The sequence below is a fragment of the Heptranchias perlo genome, chromosome 24 (assembly GCF_035084215.1).
Source record: "Heptranchias perlo isolate sHepPer1 chromosome 24, sHepPer1.hap1, whole genome shotgun sequence".
NCBI lineage: Eukaryota > Metazoa > Chordata > Chondrichthyes > Hexanchiformes > Hexanchidae > Heptranchias > Heptranchias perlo.
Genome location: NC_090348.1, coordinates 4,833,885 through 4,848,072, shown reverse-complemented (window position 1 = coordinate 4,848,072; position 14,188 = coordinate 4,833,885). Strand labels below are relative to the sequence as shown.

The following is a 14,188-nucleotide window of genomic DNA, read 5'->3' as shown; positions in this document are numbered from 1 at the left end:
AATACCAGTAGAAATAGATTAATTGATCATTCATCTCATGGCTGTTTGTGGGATCATGCTGTGCACAAAGATAGCTCCCACATTTGCATGCATATTAACCACTGCACCTCAAAAATAATTCATGTATACTTTTGGGACGATCCAAGAGAAATGATTAAGCTCTGTATAAATGCAAGCCTTTTATTTTCCCATATGCTACTCTATTATTTGAATTTTTTAGACATTTGTAATAATAAAGCCAATTCTCACATTTCTGTATTTTTTTGCCCTAGGGCGCAGAGGAAGGACCCCATCACAAAAGCTGGCTCCTGATTAACTAAAAACCAGATCCCAAGTCCATATTTCCCCCCAGCCAATCAGATTCAGAAGTCTAAAGAGAGACATGGTCACACCAGAGACACAAGATCAGCTTTTGATGCAATTTTCCAAAAGAGGAAGTACAATAGCTCGAAGAGTTATTTCACCAAAAGCCTCGACAGCCAGATCACTCGAGGCAAATCATCAACAACATCCCAAGGGTTAAACTTAACAGAAATATGTATTTAATAAAAATGTACCTCTAAAAACTAAAATTTCAAACTACAGCACAAGATCCTGTATGCACAATCTATACTTTGGGTTCTGCAATGTTTGACCGATCATAAGGCACGCTGGACCTGTGGTTCTGACACGTACCGGCTTAGTTTCCAATTCATTCCAGTTATAAAAATTCCTCAACTTTCTTGATCGTACCTTTAGTGAGGAACTCCCCAACTCAAAAAACAACTTACTGCAGACTTTGAGAAAGCTTTACATTGTATGAGAGGTCAGTAATCCTGCCACCGTCAGTACAACCACCAGCCAGCTGGTGGTCATTCAACTGGAACGATTTCCAATCTGGTTCCGAAGGGAAGGATTCCTCAAATGAATCTCTTCCATTCACAGCCTGCTTGGTTGCTTTTAAATTCTTTCAGCTCAACAGTCAGCCTTTTCTCTGAAACACGTGTCAGACATCTGCTGATTGGAACAAGTCATGTTTGGCCTCTGCCTGGAACTGAAATACCAGTTAGTGGGTCTCCAAGGATGGGCCCCAAACTCAACGCAAACTGCTCCCTCAGCACGGCAATCCACCCACTGGCCACGAAAGAGCACCAACAGGACCACCAGTATTCAGGATCCCTGCCCATTATCCCAACCATAACTAACCCCAGGATTTAGCACCAAAAAGTCACAGATCAGTGGCCAAGAGTACAAGTCCTGTAATGGGATATGTTACCAATAACTTCAGCTAGCAAAAACAATCTGCAAAAACAACAATGGGAATAAGTCACGTGCACCAAGGACAGTCCAAGAATACTAAACAACGAAGTGTGAGATGGTACATTTTGGATGCAATAATGGCAGATGGGAGTATAATCTCAATGGGGAAGTGCTAGGGAGGTATATGAACAAAGGGACTTAGAGTCCAGATATAGGAGTCATTAAAAGCTAGTGCACAGGTGCAAAAAGTTCTCAGACTAATGAGATGCTGAGGTTTACATTTTTTTTTCCAAAGTTTGTTTTCAGGATGTGGGCAACACTGGCAAGGCCACATTTATTGTCCATCCCTAGTTGTCCCAAAGTGGTGGTGGTGGGTCTTCTGCTTGACCTGCTACAGGTGATAGGTGGGGAACTCCAAGATTTTAACCCAGCCATGATGAAGGAACAGCAGTATATATCCAACTCAACATGGTGCTGGTGTTTAGGGAGGGATTTCGAGAGCGTAGGGCCTACACAGCTGAAGGCACAGCTGCCAATACGGCGGCAAAGGGAGATACACAAGAGGTCAGAGTTGGAGAAATGCAGATTTCTCGGAGGGTTCTAGGGCTGGAGGAAGTTAGACATTGGGGGTGGGGGTGAGGCCATGGAGGGATTTGAACACAAGGCGCTGGTGGACCAGGAGCCAGTGTAGGTCGGCGAGCACAGGGATGATAGGTGAGAATGCATTTGGTGCCAGTTAGGATACGAGCAGCAGTTATTTGGATGAGCTCAAGTTTATTGAGGGTGGAAGATGGGAGGCTAGCCAGGACAGCATTGGAACAATCAAATCTGGGAGGTAACAAAAGCATTCATGACGGTTAAAAATAAATTCAGAAAAAAAAATCTTTCACACAAAGAATTCTGAGAATGTGGAACACACTGATCCAGAAGACCTTGAGGGAAGTCAACAGAGATGTTTAAATGAGAAATAGATACTCCAGATGGATATGGATGAAAGGCAGGGAATTGGGATTAAAAAGGAGAGCTGTCATGGCCAAGAATGATAGAAAGGGCTTGTTGGGCAAAACAGCTTACTCCATTTCCTAAATGTGCCGATTACTGATCAAGCAGTCTAGAACCAGCTATTCTTAGGTATCAAATATAATGGCAACCTTGATGAAAGTGATGAAAATTATTCTATAGAACTGATTACATTTCAATAAAAGAGTCAAAGTACTATAAATGTGGACAAATTATTTTCAAATCTGTCCATACAAATAAACATACTTGTCTCCTACAGTGCCACCACAAGCTCAGGGACATGAATACCAGAGTTATCTGAATTACTCAGTAATTACTGCCTTTTGCCATCTGATTTCACCATACAAAAGGCACTTTGGCATATATGACAAGATGCACTGTTTTGGCTACGGCATATTATTTTTGATTTGTTCTGTCTTTTTTTTTAAATGGTACTTTTAAGTGAAACATGGTTTAACCCCAAAAGAAAATAACCTGCAGGTATCAGGGAGACATTACCAGGTAAATGCATTAAATTGCATTGTTTACCTGCTTATTTGGTTCACTGATTACAAAGTATGGTCACATTTATATGATGTGGAGATGCCAGTGATGGACTGGGGTTGACAATTGTAAACAATTTTACAACACTAAGTTATAGTCCAACAATTTTTGTTAAAATTGTTGGACTATAACTTGGTGTTGTAAAATTGTTTACACATTTATATGGCAGTTGGATTGTTCCAGCAGCTATGAGGTGGGTATTGACTCATTCTGGCTTTTCGATTAGGTGCGTTTGCATACTCTTCCGGTAAACTGTTAGATGTAGATTTAAATTGGGCAAACTCCTGGGATATCACCTTGGAGACAGCTTCTGCAAAGTTCAGCCATTATCTATTACATCTAATCATAGAATCTTGCAGCACAAAAGGCAGCCATTTGGCCTATCTGGTGCATGTTTGACAGCCTAACGAAAGGAAATATTTCCTTTGTTAAATAGTTGAGCTTTAAAGGAATTAGAAAGTATGTCTCTGCCAAATTGGGGCAAGCCTGTTAGTCTTGAAACGAGAGAGCGAGAAAATAAATGAGAGGGGTGGGGGGGTGGGGTAAGAGATTGACGGCAAACCCATATAAAGTTATAGTTTGCAGAAGAGGGTTTAGTTTTACATTGAGTTTTCACACTTGTGGCTGTCAGATATTTTGTAATATTAAGGAGGAATAATTAAGTTCTGTATACTACTGTAAATTGGTTTGTCTTTGCCCTGGTGTACTTATCTGTTAATAAATCTCTTGGTAGTTTGCAACTCAAGCCGTGATCTGATAAGAGGGTATATTCTGCCATTTTCCAAAATCAAGACCACCAGATGTGGGGGTATGATATATCCAGTAAGCCAAATACAATAGCACGGGTTTCTGTTTGAGCCCTGGGCTCACTATAATTACCCAAATATTGGGCAGTTAAAGGCAAGCTCGGGTTCATAAGAAGCAAGGACTCGCTTACAGGAGTGGTATTTGCTGCTGAGTATGTGGCAAATATTTGAGTCGAGTCTAAAACCTCAACAGTCTGCATGATTAAATGCATTTGAAGTGTTTTAGGAATTTTGTACATTATGAAACATATTATGGAAAATCTCACCATGGAAAGGGAATGATGAATTTGAACAGCTAAATCTGATCTGTAATTTAAATCAGCCTCCTCACACATCAGTACTGCTTGTATATATGCGTACACAGAACATATTCATTATATCATTTTGAGCACAGCTTTACCAAGATCACATTCTTCCCATAGTGACTGGCATTGAATTGAGTAATTTGAATGCAAATACTGGCAAGCAAAGAACTGTGTCAGTACTAACATGTAAAGAAAATCTACCGGGACTATTTCATTCTTCAAGTTGAAGCTTTCCGCACACATCATTGGTCCCAAGAGAATATTTGGCATGCAAAAAAGATAGTGACATCATCTGTACTAATGCTGACATGTGATCTGCAGCTCCCACCCCTTATAAAGGCAGGCACTGCACCTGCATGTCAGTCCATTGGATATTACCCTTATCTTACATGATTTGAATGCCCGGCTGAGCCTTTAGGGATGGATGGGATTGTGGTATGTAGAGAATGTTACTGTTCAAAAATTGACAGCAACCCTACTTGAGTAGCTAACCCATCTTTCCGATTCATTCCACATTCACCACACTGTAGCAGCAAATCAAAGTCACATTAGAATGGGGTTTGTATCTGCACAGGACAGCCCTGCGAAAGACATTATAGTGTTCACTTTACATGACAGCCCATAAAGTGCTATAGAACAGGCAAAATAACACCTATCCAGTCTTCTGGGCTCGCTGCTCTCAAAATGTTAAGAGTACAAAACACACTCGGCCATCTACTTCACTGGTGTTTGTTTGGTTGCTGGCTTACCCAAGGTTTCTGCACCATAGCAAAAAAAAACAGCTGTCAGGATCTGTGAAACTGTACTGTATAATTAACATAGAAAGACCACAGCGTTGTAAGTATGCATACTAACACTCCAATTCATTCCGATGGAATAGCAGGCAATCTGATGGAACATTAAACTCTCTTCCCATGAAGTTGGGAAGTGACCTTATGGAGGAATTCCAGATGAATCTAAAGGAGCTCTCGATCAGGATGCCAAACAAGTAAGACTGATCCACAATGAGGGCCTGCAACTCTGACTCACAGGTTGAAATAAAGACTACCAATAATAGTTTCCCATGAAAGAAAATTTGAAATTGCATATTATAACTGCAAACAGGTGTAATATTAACTTATGTAAACCAAATTAAGATCCTAGTTTGGACCAAAGGTTTGTCTGGGCATATTGTAAGACAGCCTGTGAAAACTAATGGGTGAGACAAAAACAAAGTATCTTTAATCTACGATAGTTGATTTATTGGATTCTCTCTCATTGGTTCCAGTATACACAGGGTTAATGTTACTTACTACCCAGTGTTCATGCAATATAAATTATAGTCTGTCTGATATTCACACCTCAGTACAAGGAGTGCGCAGTTCAGGAAGGTCTCGATATACATGGTTTGTTGCTGCCATTGTACTCAGATAGGAATCCATCTAAAAGATCAAAGTGTTTGGCACAGATCTATGAGTCAATCTATTCCAATCAATTCAAACATCCTATTGACAACCAATGAAATGGTTGATCATCTAATATAGTTATGAGAGAGACCGTGCTTAATGTACTTTGTTCCAATATATCAGCCAAGGATTTTGAATGGTATATCCGAGGTTGACTTTGTCTCAGTTAACAGTCAGTCTGAAGCCAGCAGAGATACAGGCTCCGTAGTAGCAGTTTGACAATAAGAAGTGGGTCACCATTTCAAGAATCAAGTTTATGTTGAGGATTAGTGGAGAAGTATTTTGTTCTTTTGACATTGAGAACAGTGGAATACACACCTACAGTTTGTACTGAGTACTATTTATTTACCTATTTAATATTAAATAAATTATAGTCTGAGGTACAGTCTGATAGGGTACATACTTCCATCTTCTGGTCGCTGAGATCAGGTGGCAGCATGTGATATATTCCAATAAACCAGACTACAGTAGCAAGGCTTCTCTGGGCCTCACTACATTTACTTATGGATACAAAGCAGGTAAAGGCACACTCTGGTTCACAGGGGATGCAAGCTCCCTGTTGAATGGTGGATAACTGAGCCCAAAACACAGCTAACACCAAATTACGATCCCAGTTTGAGACCATGCACTGTCAAATTATTTATGTAATATCTCCATCTGGCAAAACACATTGAGCTCATCATTTTGCAAAATTACTTTTAGCTTTTGCTCCAGTGAAACTGTAATATTATACACATTATATTTTATATTACATATTAACCAAACGGGTTTTGAGCCAGTCTGACCGTCTGTTCTCAGTAAGAGGCGAATGCTTCAGGCACAAGTTCCATAAATTATGTCTTTCAAATCCTGGAACATTTTACATAGAAACAAAGGTATATCAGCTTGATAATTTACCAAATGTCGATCAATTAAAGCTTCCTATAAATTAAACTTTAATTGCCATTTAAAAAATATTCTTACCAATAATTGCAGTTTCCTCCAACTGCTACCATACTTCAATATTTTACATCCAGATGAAGTCAATGTAATCAGAGCAATTAAGCCAATGATTGCAGATGATATTTGTACAGACAGTTCCATTAAATTTGCTCTTTCGGGTAATATTTTTTTAGCTGCCAGGTTTCATTCAATTTCCACTGCAGTTTAGTTTCACCTGTTGTGAAAGGTCCGATTTGAAAAACATGAAGCTTTCAAACTAGATAGCCTGTGCATGTTGTTGGATTTCTACATGCAAACATTGGTTTGGTGCTGAGCACTTCCCACCATAGCCACTTATCACAACTTTCCTCTTGCAATGGGAGTACAGTGAGCTCCACTATAGTACTGCGAAACTATAATGAAATGCCTCCAATGACAACTGAAATAAGAACTCAAAATTGAGCTTCTTTTGAAATCATTAAGTTTGAGAAAGCTGGTTTAACAATGCCTGCCTGCATACCTCACCCATTTGATGTTCAGCAATCTGCTGTGCCAGCTCCTCCATATTGTTTGCCATTCAGATTATTCATGGACACTTCCTGGAAGAAATACATAGGATTTATCCACTGGAAACTTGAAGGTTGAGGAAAATACATCATAAAATGTTCATCGGGTGAAGAAATATATTGGAGCTCAATAAGCCCAGGTACTGAGCACCAATTTTTAACAAATGTAATTTTCTTTTTCTCTCCAAAAAAAGTGCAAGAACGAGCTCGCATTTATATAACTCCTTTCACAACCTCAGTACACCCCAAAACATTTTACAGCCTTTTGCAGTACTTTTAAAGTGAACCCACTTATAATGTAGGAAATGCAGAAGCCAATTTGCACACAGCAAGGTCCCACTAACAGCAATGAGATAAATGGGTAGAAAAACTGTTTTTGTAATGTTGCTTAAGGGATAAAATTAGCTTATCTCTAACAACCATATTATTTTAAGGTCGCTAGAGACAGTCACAGACTGACAGAGGCTCCAATAACTTGATTTAGACGAGCCAGGAGGGAAGCAAAAGAACCATCAGTGACCACTGGTGCACAGTTTTTAATAAGAGGATTAGCAAGTATGATGTAATTTAGCCGAAGAAATTTTCAAATGGAAAACACACAATTACCACATGGATGCATGAAGGTACAAAGGGCCCCAATCAGGTTCACAAGTTTATGAAACAGATAAAGAAAGGCTTTTTGCCTTTTTAATTTGATGTGCCATGTCAGATTTACCTTCTCTGTATTGTTTACCATTTTATATACACATCCATAAAGGTAGCAGCTTAGAACATAAGAACATAAGAAATAGGAGCAGGAGTAGGCCATACAGCCCCTCGAGCCTTGAGCCATTCAATCAGATCATGGCTGATCTTCAACCTCAACTCCACTTTCCTGCCCGATCCCCATATCCCTTGATTCCCCCGAGTCCAAAAATCTATCTATCTCAGCCTTGAATATATTCAATGATTCAGCATCCACAACTCTCTGGGATAGAGAATTCCGAAGATTCACAACCCTCTGTGTGAAGAAATTCCTCCTCATCTTAGTCTTGAATGGCCGACCCCTTATTCTGCTTTATGCCCTCTAGTTCTCGACTCTCCAGCCAGGGGAAAGACTCTCAGCAGCTATCCTGTCAATCCCCCTGAGAATCTTATGTGTTTCAATGAGATCACCTCTCATTCTTCTAAATTCCAGAGAGCATAGGCCCATTCTACTCAACCTTTCATAGGTCAACCCTCTCTTTCCAGGAACTAATCTAGTGAACCTTCGTTGCACCGCCTCTGAAACAAGTATATCCTTCCTTAGATAAGGATCATCTCCTTTGAAGGCAAAACACCCAGGTTTCGCCAGTCTTCCTTCATAACTCGATCTTTTGATACAAAAAAAATCAGATATTCTGTACTGCCGCTGGCATCACCACTGTTTTTCAATCATTGTTGGGATGTGGACATTGCTGGCAAGGATAGCATTTATTGCTCCTCCCAACTTGCCCCGAGAAGGTGATAGTGGGCCTTCTTCATGAACCGTTGCAGGCCATGTGGTGAAAGTGTTCCTGCAGTGCTATGGGAGTTCCAGGATTTTGACCCAGCGACAATGAAGGAATGGTGATATATGTCCAAGTCAAGGTGGCGTGTGATTTGGAGTCGAATTTGGAGGTGATTGTGTTCCCATGCACCTGCTAGGTGGTGAAGGTCGCAGGTTTGTGAGGCGCTGCCGACGGAACCTGGGCTGCAGAGCTTTGACTTAATCAGTCCTAGGTTATAGCTTCACTATGTTGGCACCTCATTTTCAAGTACGCCTGGTGCTGCTCCTGTGATGCTCTTCAACGCTCATCGAACCAGGGTTGATCATCTCGCTTGATGACGGGGAAACAAAAGATATGCTGGGCAATTAGTTTACAGATTGTGATGGCATAAAATTCTTCTGCTGCAGATGGCACACAGTACCTCATGGATGCCCAGTTTTGAGCTGCTGGATCTGTTCTTAATCTATTCCACCCACCACAGTGATAGTGCTACATAACCTGATGGAGAGATTCCTCAGTGTGAAGACATGACTTGGTCTCCACAAGGACCCGTGCGGTGGTCACTACTACCAATACCATCATGGACAGATGCTTTTGCGACAGGTAGATTGGTGAGGATGAGGTCAAGTAGGATTTCCCTTGTGTTGGTTCTCTCACTGCCTGCCGCAAGCCCAGACTGGCAGCTATGTCCTTCAGGACTCTGCCAGTCATGGTACTACCGAGCTACTCTTGGTGAAAGACATTGAAGTCCCCTACCCAGGAACTAATCTAGTGAACCTTCGTTGCACCGCCTCTAAAGCAAGTATATCCGTCCTTATATTCTGTGCCCTCACTACCCTCAGTGCTTCCTCCAAGTGGTCTTCAACATGGAGGAGTACTGATCCATCAGCTGAGGGATGGCGGTCGGTGATAATCAACAGAAGGTTTCCTTGCCCACATTCGACCTGAAGCAATGAGACTTCATGGGGTCTAGAGTGAATGTTCAGGACTCTGAGGGCCACTCCCCTCTGACTATGTACCATTGTGTCCCCCACCTCTGGTGGGTGTGGACATACCCAGGCATGGCGACGGAGGAGTCTTGGACATTGGCTGAAAGGTATGATTCAGTGAGTAGGACTAGGTCAGGCTACTTCTTGACTAGTCTGTGGGACAGCTCCCAACTTCGGCACCAGTCCCCAGATGTTAGAGAGGGGCACAGAGCAGGCTGTGCCTTAATTATATCCTAATTTGATGCCTAGGTTGCAGCCAAGTGGTCCGTCTGGTTTCATTCTCATTATTCTTTGTAGCTTTTGACGTAACCGAGTGGCTTGCTTCAGGCACTCCAGAAAGCAGTAAAGAGTTAACCACGTTAGTGCGGAGTCACATATAGGCCAGACCCCATACGGATGGCAGGTTTCCTTTCCAAAAGGACATTAGTGAACCAGTGGGTTTTTCGACAATCCGACAGCTTCGTGGTCTCTTTTGCTGATACCAATTTATTATTTCTAGACTTCTTTTAAACTGAATTCAAATTCCCAAACTGCCATGGTGGGATTTGAACTTGGGTTGGCTTGATTATTAGTCCAATAACATAACCACTAGACTACCATACCCCTTCTAACTTGCATTTATATAGCATTCGCAAAGAAAAGTGTCCCAAGGCACTTCAGAAGCACAAAGAAAATGGACATCGAACCAACAGAAGAGAGATTAAATGAGATACCTGTGTTTGCTCAGGGGTGTGCTCTAAAGGAGGAGATGGAAGTAAAGTAGTTCACGGAGGGAACTTCAGACAGCGTGGGATGCAAGATAAGGCTGAAGATTAGGCTGCCAATGACGGGGTGAAAGGAGGGAGTAGGGGAGCACAAGAGGCTGAAATTGGAGCAGAGAGTTCAAGGGAGTGGGGGACTTAAACACAATGTGAATTTTAAATTTGAGACATTAGGGAACTGGGAACCAGTGGAGGTCCCCAAGGATGGGCAATCGGACTTGGCATGGGATAGTATATGGGCAGCAGAGCTTTGGATGAGCTTAGAGAATGGCAGGCTGGCAAGACAACATTGGAGCAATCAAACCTGGAGGTGACAAAGGCATGTAGGAGGGTTTCAGCAGCAGATAGGCTGAATTAGGGGCAGAGGTAGGTGGAGTTATGGAAGTAGATATGATGGAAAGGATATGGGCTTAGAAGCTCAGTTCAGGGTCAAACAGGATGCCAAGGTCATCAACAGACTGGTCCAACCGGAGACAGTGGCCAGAGGGGGGGAAATGGAGTCAGTGGAGGAGGGTGGTGATTGATCATTTTAAAAGGCGAGGCGAGAGAGCTGAAACAGCATACGGTGATTGAAGGAGAAAAAAACCATAGAAGTTACAACATGGAACCAGGCGAATCGGCACTACCCGCCACGCAGACAAACAGCCGTAATCACATTTACCCATCCTGCTCCCAAATTCCTTCATCCACTTATCCAATCTAATCTTGAACAGTGACAGTTTTTGCCCCAACCACTAATTCTAGAAGTGAATTACACATCCTCACAACTCTGTTTCTCCTGCCCTATGTTCTAAATTTGTTACATTTAATTTCATATCTATGGTTCCTCATTCTTGACCCATCAACTACAAGAAACAATCTGCTTCTATCTACCCTGTCCTATCATAACTTTAAACTATCATATAGTCCCATAATCTGCAAATTATTAATGAAAAAAGATACAACTTTTCCAAATCTTTTTGTATTTGCTCACGCATCCTAGTGAATCTGTGTTGCACCCTCTCTAAACCCTCAATATCCTTCCTATAGTGTGAAGCTCAAAACTGCACACTATGCTCTAAGAGGTTTTATTAAGTTTTTATATAGGGCCATCATTACCTTTTGGCTTTTATATTCTATACCTATTGTGATGAAACCTGGAATTGTATTAGCTTTTGTCATCTCCTTATCAACCTGAGGTGCTGCCTTTAATGTCCTATGAACCAATGCCTTTAAATCCCTCTGCTCTTCCACAGCACAGAGCCCGAGTATAATTACTGCTGCTATTTTTTTTTCCACCAAAATGCATCACCTCACATTTACTGACACTGAAGGCGCCAGAGGAGTGGGGGAAAGAGGCCAAGGTGTGACTTGGTGATGAGGGCCAAGCCTCCAGTGTGGTGGTTTGGAGCGGGAAGATGGAGGCGAGTATAAACAGACAGGGAGGCTGCAATGTCCAATACTTGAATATCTCCCCTGTGTCTTGATGACCAGAACCAACAACATTCTAGATGTTATCTGACCAGAGCACTGCATAAGTTAGGCATGACATTCGCAGACTGATACTTTTGACTATACAGGTCAGCATTTTATTTGTGACACCACACACATTCTCCCACACTTCTGTAATAGGCCACTAAGTCCTGTGTTCTTTACTGGTAATCTGTATATAATCATAGTGCTTCCTCAATAATACTATATAGAGTGGGAGGAGAGTCGTGTGGAGCATAAACACCAGCACAGACTGGTACGGTCGAATGGCCTATTTCTGTGCTACAAATTCTATGTAGTTCATGTAATACTGCAGGTAAATAGCTGAACAAAGTGTCACAGTTTTTAGGTTATTTCACTAGATATGTTCTTATGTAAACCTGAGAAACTAAGAAATAGGAGCAGGAGTAGGCCATACGGCCCCTCGAGCCATTCATCAGATCATGGCTGATCTTCAACCTTAACTCCACTTTCCTGCCCGATCCCCATATCCCTTGATTCCCCTGGAGTCAAAAAATCTCTCTCTCTCTCTGTCTTGAATATACTCAACGACTCAGCATCCACAGCCCTCTGGGGTACAGATTTCCAAAGATTCACAACCCTCTGAGTGAAGAAATTCCTCCTCATCTCAGTCTTAAATGGCAGACCCCTTATCCTAAGCCTATGCCCCCAGTTCTAGATTTGCCAGCCAGGGGAAACAACCTCTCAGTATCTACTCTGTCAAGCCCCCTCACAATCTTATATGTTTCAATGAGATCACCTCTCATTCTTCTAAACTCCAGAGCGTATAGGCCCATTCTACTCAATCTCTCCTCATAGGGCAATCATCTCATCCCAGGAATCAATCTCGTGGCACCAGTCGCTTTCGTAAGTGGACTTTGCATCCCCTAAGATCCGGAGTGCACTCTTTCTTGCCCAATGTCAAACAACATGATCCAGGGATTGTAACAGAGAACCCTTACACCATACAACCGCTACTAGCATACATCATATGCTGCCGTGTGAATGATCCTTTTCTTGTGGAAGGTGGACTGGACAAGCACTCCAAAATGAAACACAGGCTTCAAACCAACATTTGGTGTATTTACATAAACTACATGAACAATGCACAGTGAGAACATATATCCACCTACACTCCTCGTTATATGAAAACAAAAAGGACGCAACACGTTTTCTCTCTAAACACAGACCCAAAAATAGAAAACCACTTACAGTAGCTCAATCCTTCGAGCCTAAGGTGGCACAGACTTTTGTGCAGACAGCTTTTGGCTACTGGCTGCAAAATTCTCACACATTCTGTCCCTACCTCTATGTGAAAACGTTAGTTTAATTTTGTAAGATGAAGTCTAGGCCCACCATGCTATCATTCATAGAGGGCACAAGCCAATCAAGGAGCTGCCCCTTTCCTCAAAAGGACTCAAATAGTTGCAGAAGTTACTAGTCTGGGTAGAAGGTCTACCCTTTGATGTGACTAGGAACTTTCCAGAGGTGCATCTAGCCATCACTCCCCCCCCACCGTAGACAATTAGATTATAAATAACAACCCCCTCGAGATTATTAATAATTAACACTTTGAATCACTGTCGTGTGAGCCTAAACAAACTTGCATCTTGAGGAAAATCTAACAGACAAACGGACCCCGGTTGAGGCTGATGGCTCTCTGTTAAAAGGAACGCCATGTGCAGCCTTGGGAATTAACCCTTACATGCTGAATCTAGCATTAAAGGATAACAAGTTAAGAAATTCAACACAGGCAAGAATCCATTTTGCTACAAGGGGTACACAGCACTACATGAGCACTCAGTGCAAATTCAAAATGTCTATCATTGTAATTTTCCCTCTCTCTAGGTAAACAGCTAAACTTCACTAGAGAAACCACCAAGATAAAGAACTCAGCATGTGGGAAATATATGCGTGGCGTGAATTAATGCCATAGCAAATGTAACATGGAATGTCGTTCTGTGGTACTTGCGCCAACACATAGCACTAATCCAGCCAGCATTTAGACACTAATATCAATGTGTTGCACCCAGTGGTATATGGGGTAAGCAACTGAATGGAACAATGCTAAAGGTGGCAGTATAACACAAGCTATGCAACAAAGTGAAATCAATTCTAGAGAACTTTGTGGTGGTAAACAAGTGTGATGTTATTAAGAGGTGTGGCACAACACAGGAGCACTTCTACATTGGCTAATTGTTTTCAGGCTGAACATTTCCAAACACTCAATCCACAATAAGTCGGATAGAGTCTGTTCATATTTCCCTTAAATGATCAACACTGGAGTCAAGAATTGAGATTTTTAGTTTTTTTTAAAACATTATAATTGTCCTCATATTTTATAGTTATCACCACCTGAGTTTTTCACCTCACCCCATTACATGCAACTACTTGGTGTGCAGCGAGGAGCTGAAGTCAGATATTCAAATTATCTTGTTAACTAATTCAAGGCTGTCACTTTTCTTGTATCTGTCTCACGTGTATAATGTAGTAATTTATCAAACCTTTTCATGGAGTAAAATAGTAAACACTCTACACTTTAAACAGTGCAAATTTCATCTAGACACTCAGCCCACACATTCTCAATGAGCAAAAGTTATCTTTATAGTTTCAAT

At 41.6% G+C, this 14,188-nt stretch overlaps 1 protein-coding gene across 8 annotated transcripts in view; it reads right to left on the bottom strand.

Annotated features, from left to right (window-relative positions):
* LOC137341515 (nuclear receptor subfamily 2 group C member 1-A-like) overlaps positions 1–14,188 on the bottom strand; it is a 95,525-nt gene that overhangs the window by 42,100 nt on the left and 39,237 nt on the right. For 5 of the 8 annotated variants that reach the window (XM_068004648.1, XM_068004642.1, XM_068004641.1 and 2 more), the window contains exon 3: positions 6,800–6,878. The exons of 2 other annotated variants lie outside the window; for them this stretch is intronic. In XM_068004648.1, the coding sequence (XP_067860749.1) occupies positions 6,800–6,856 (57 nt within the window). In that variant the 5' untranslated portion in view covers positions 6,857–6,878. The remainder of the gene's footprint in view (positions 1–6,799; positions 6,879–14,188) is intronic. One more of the 8 variants, XM_068004643.1, reaches the window with a different exon arrangement.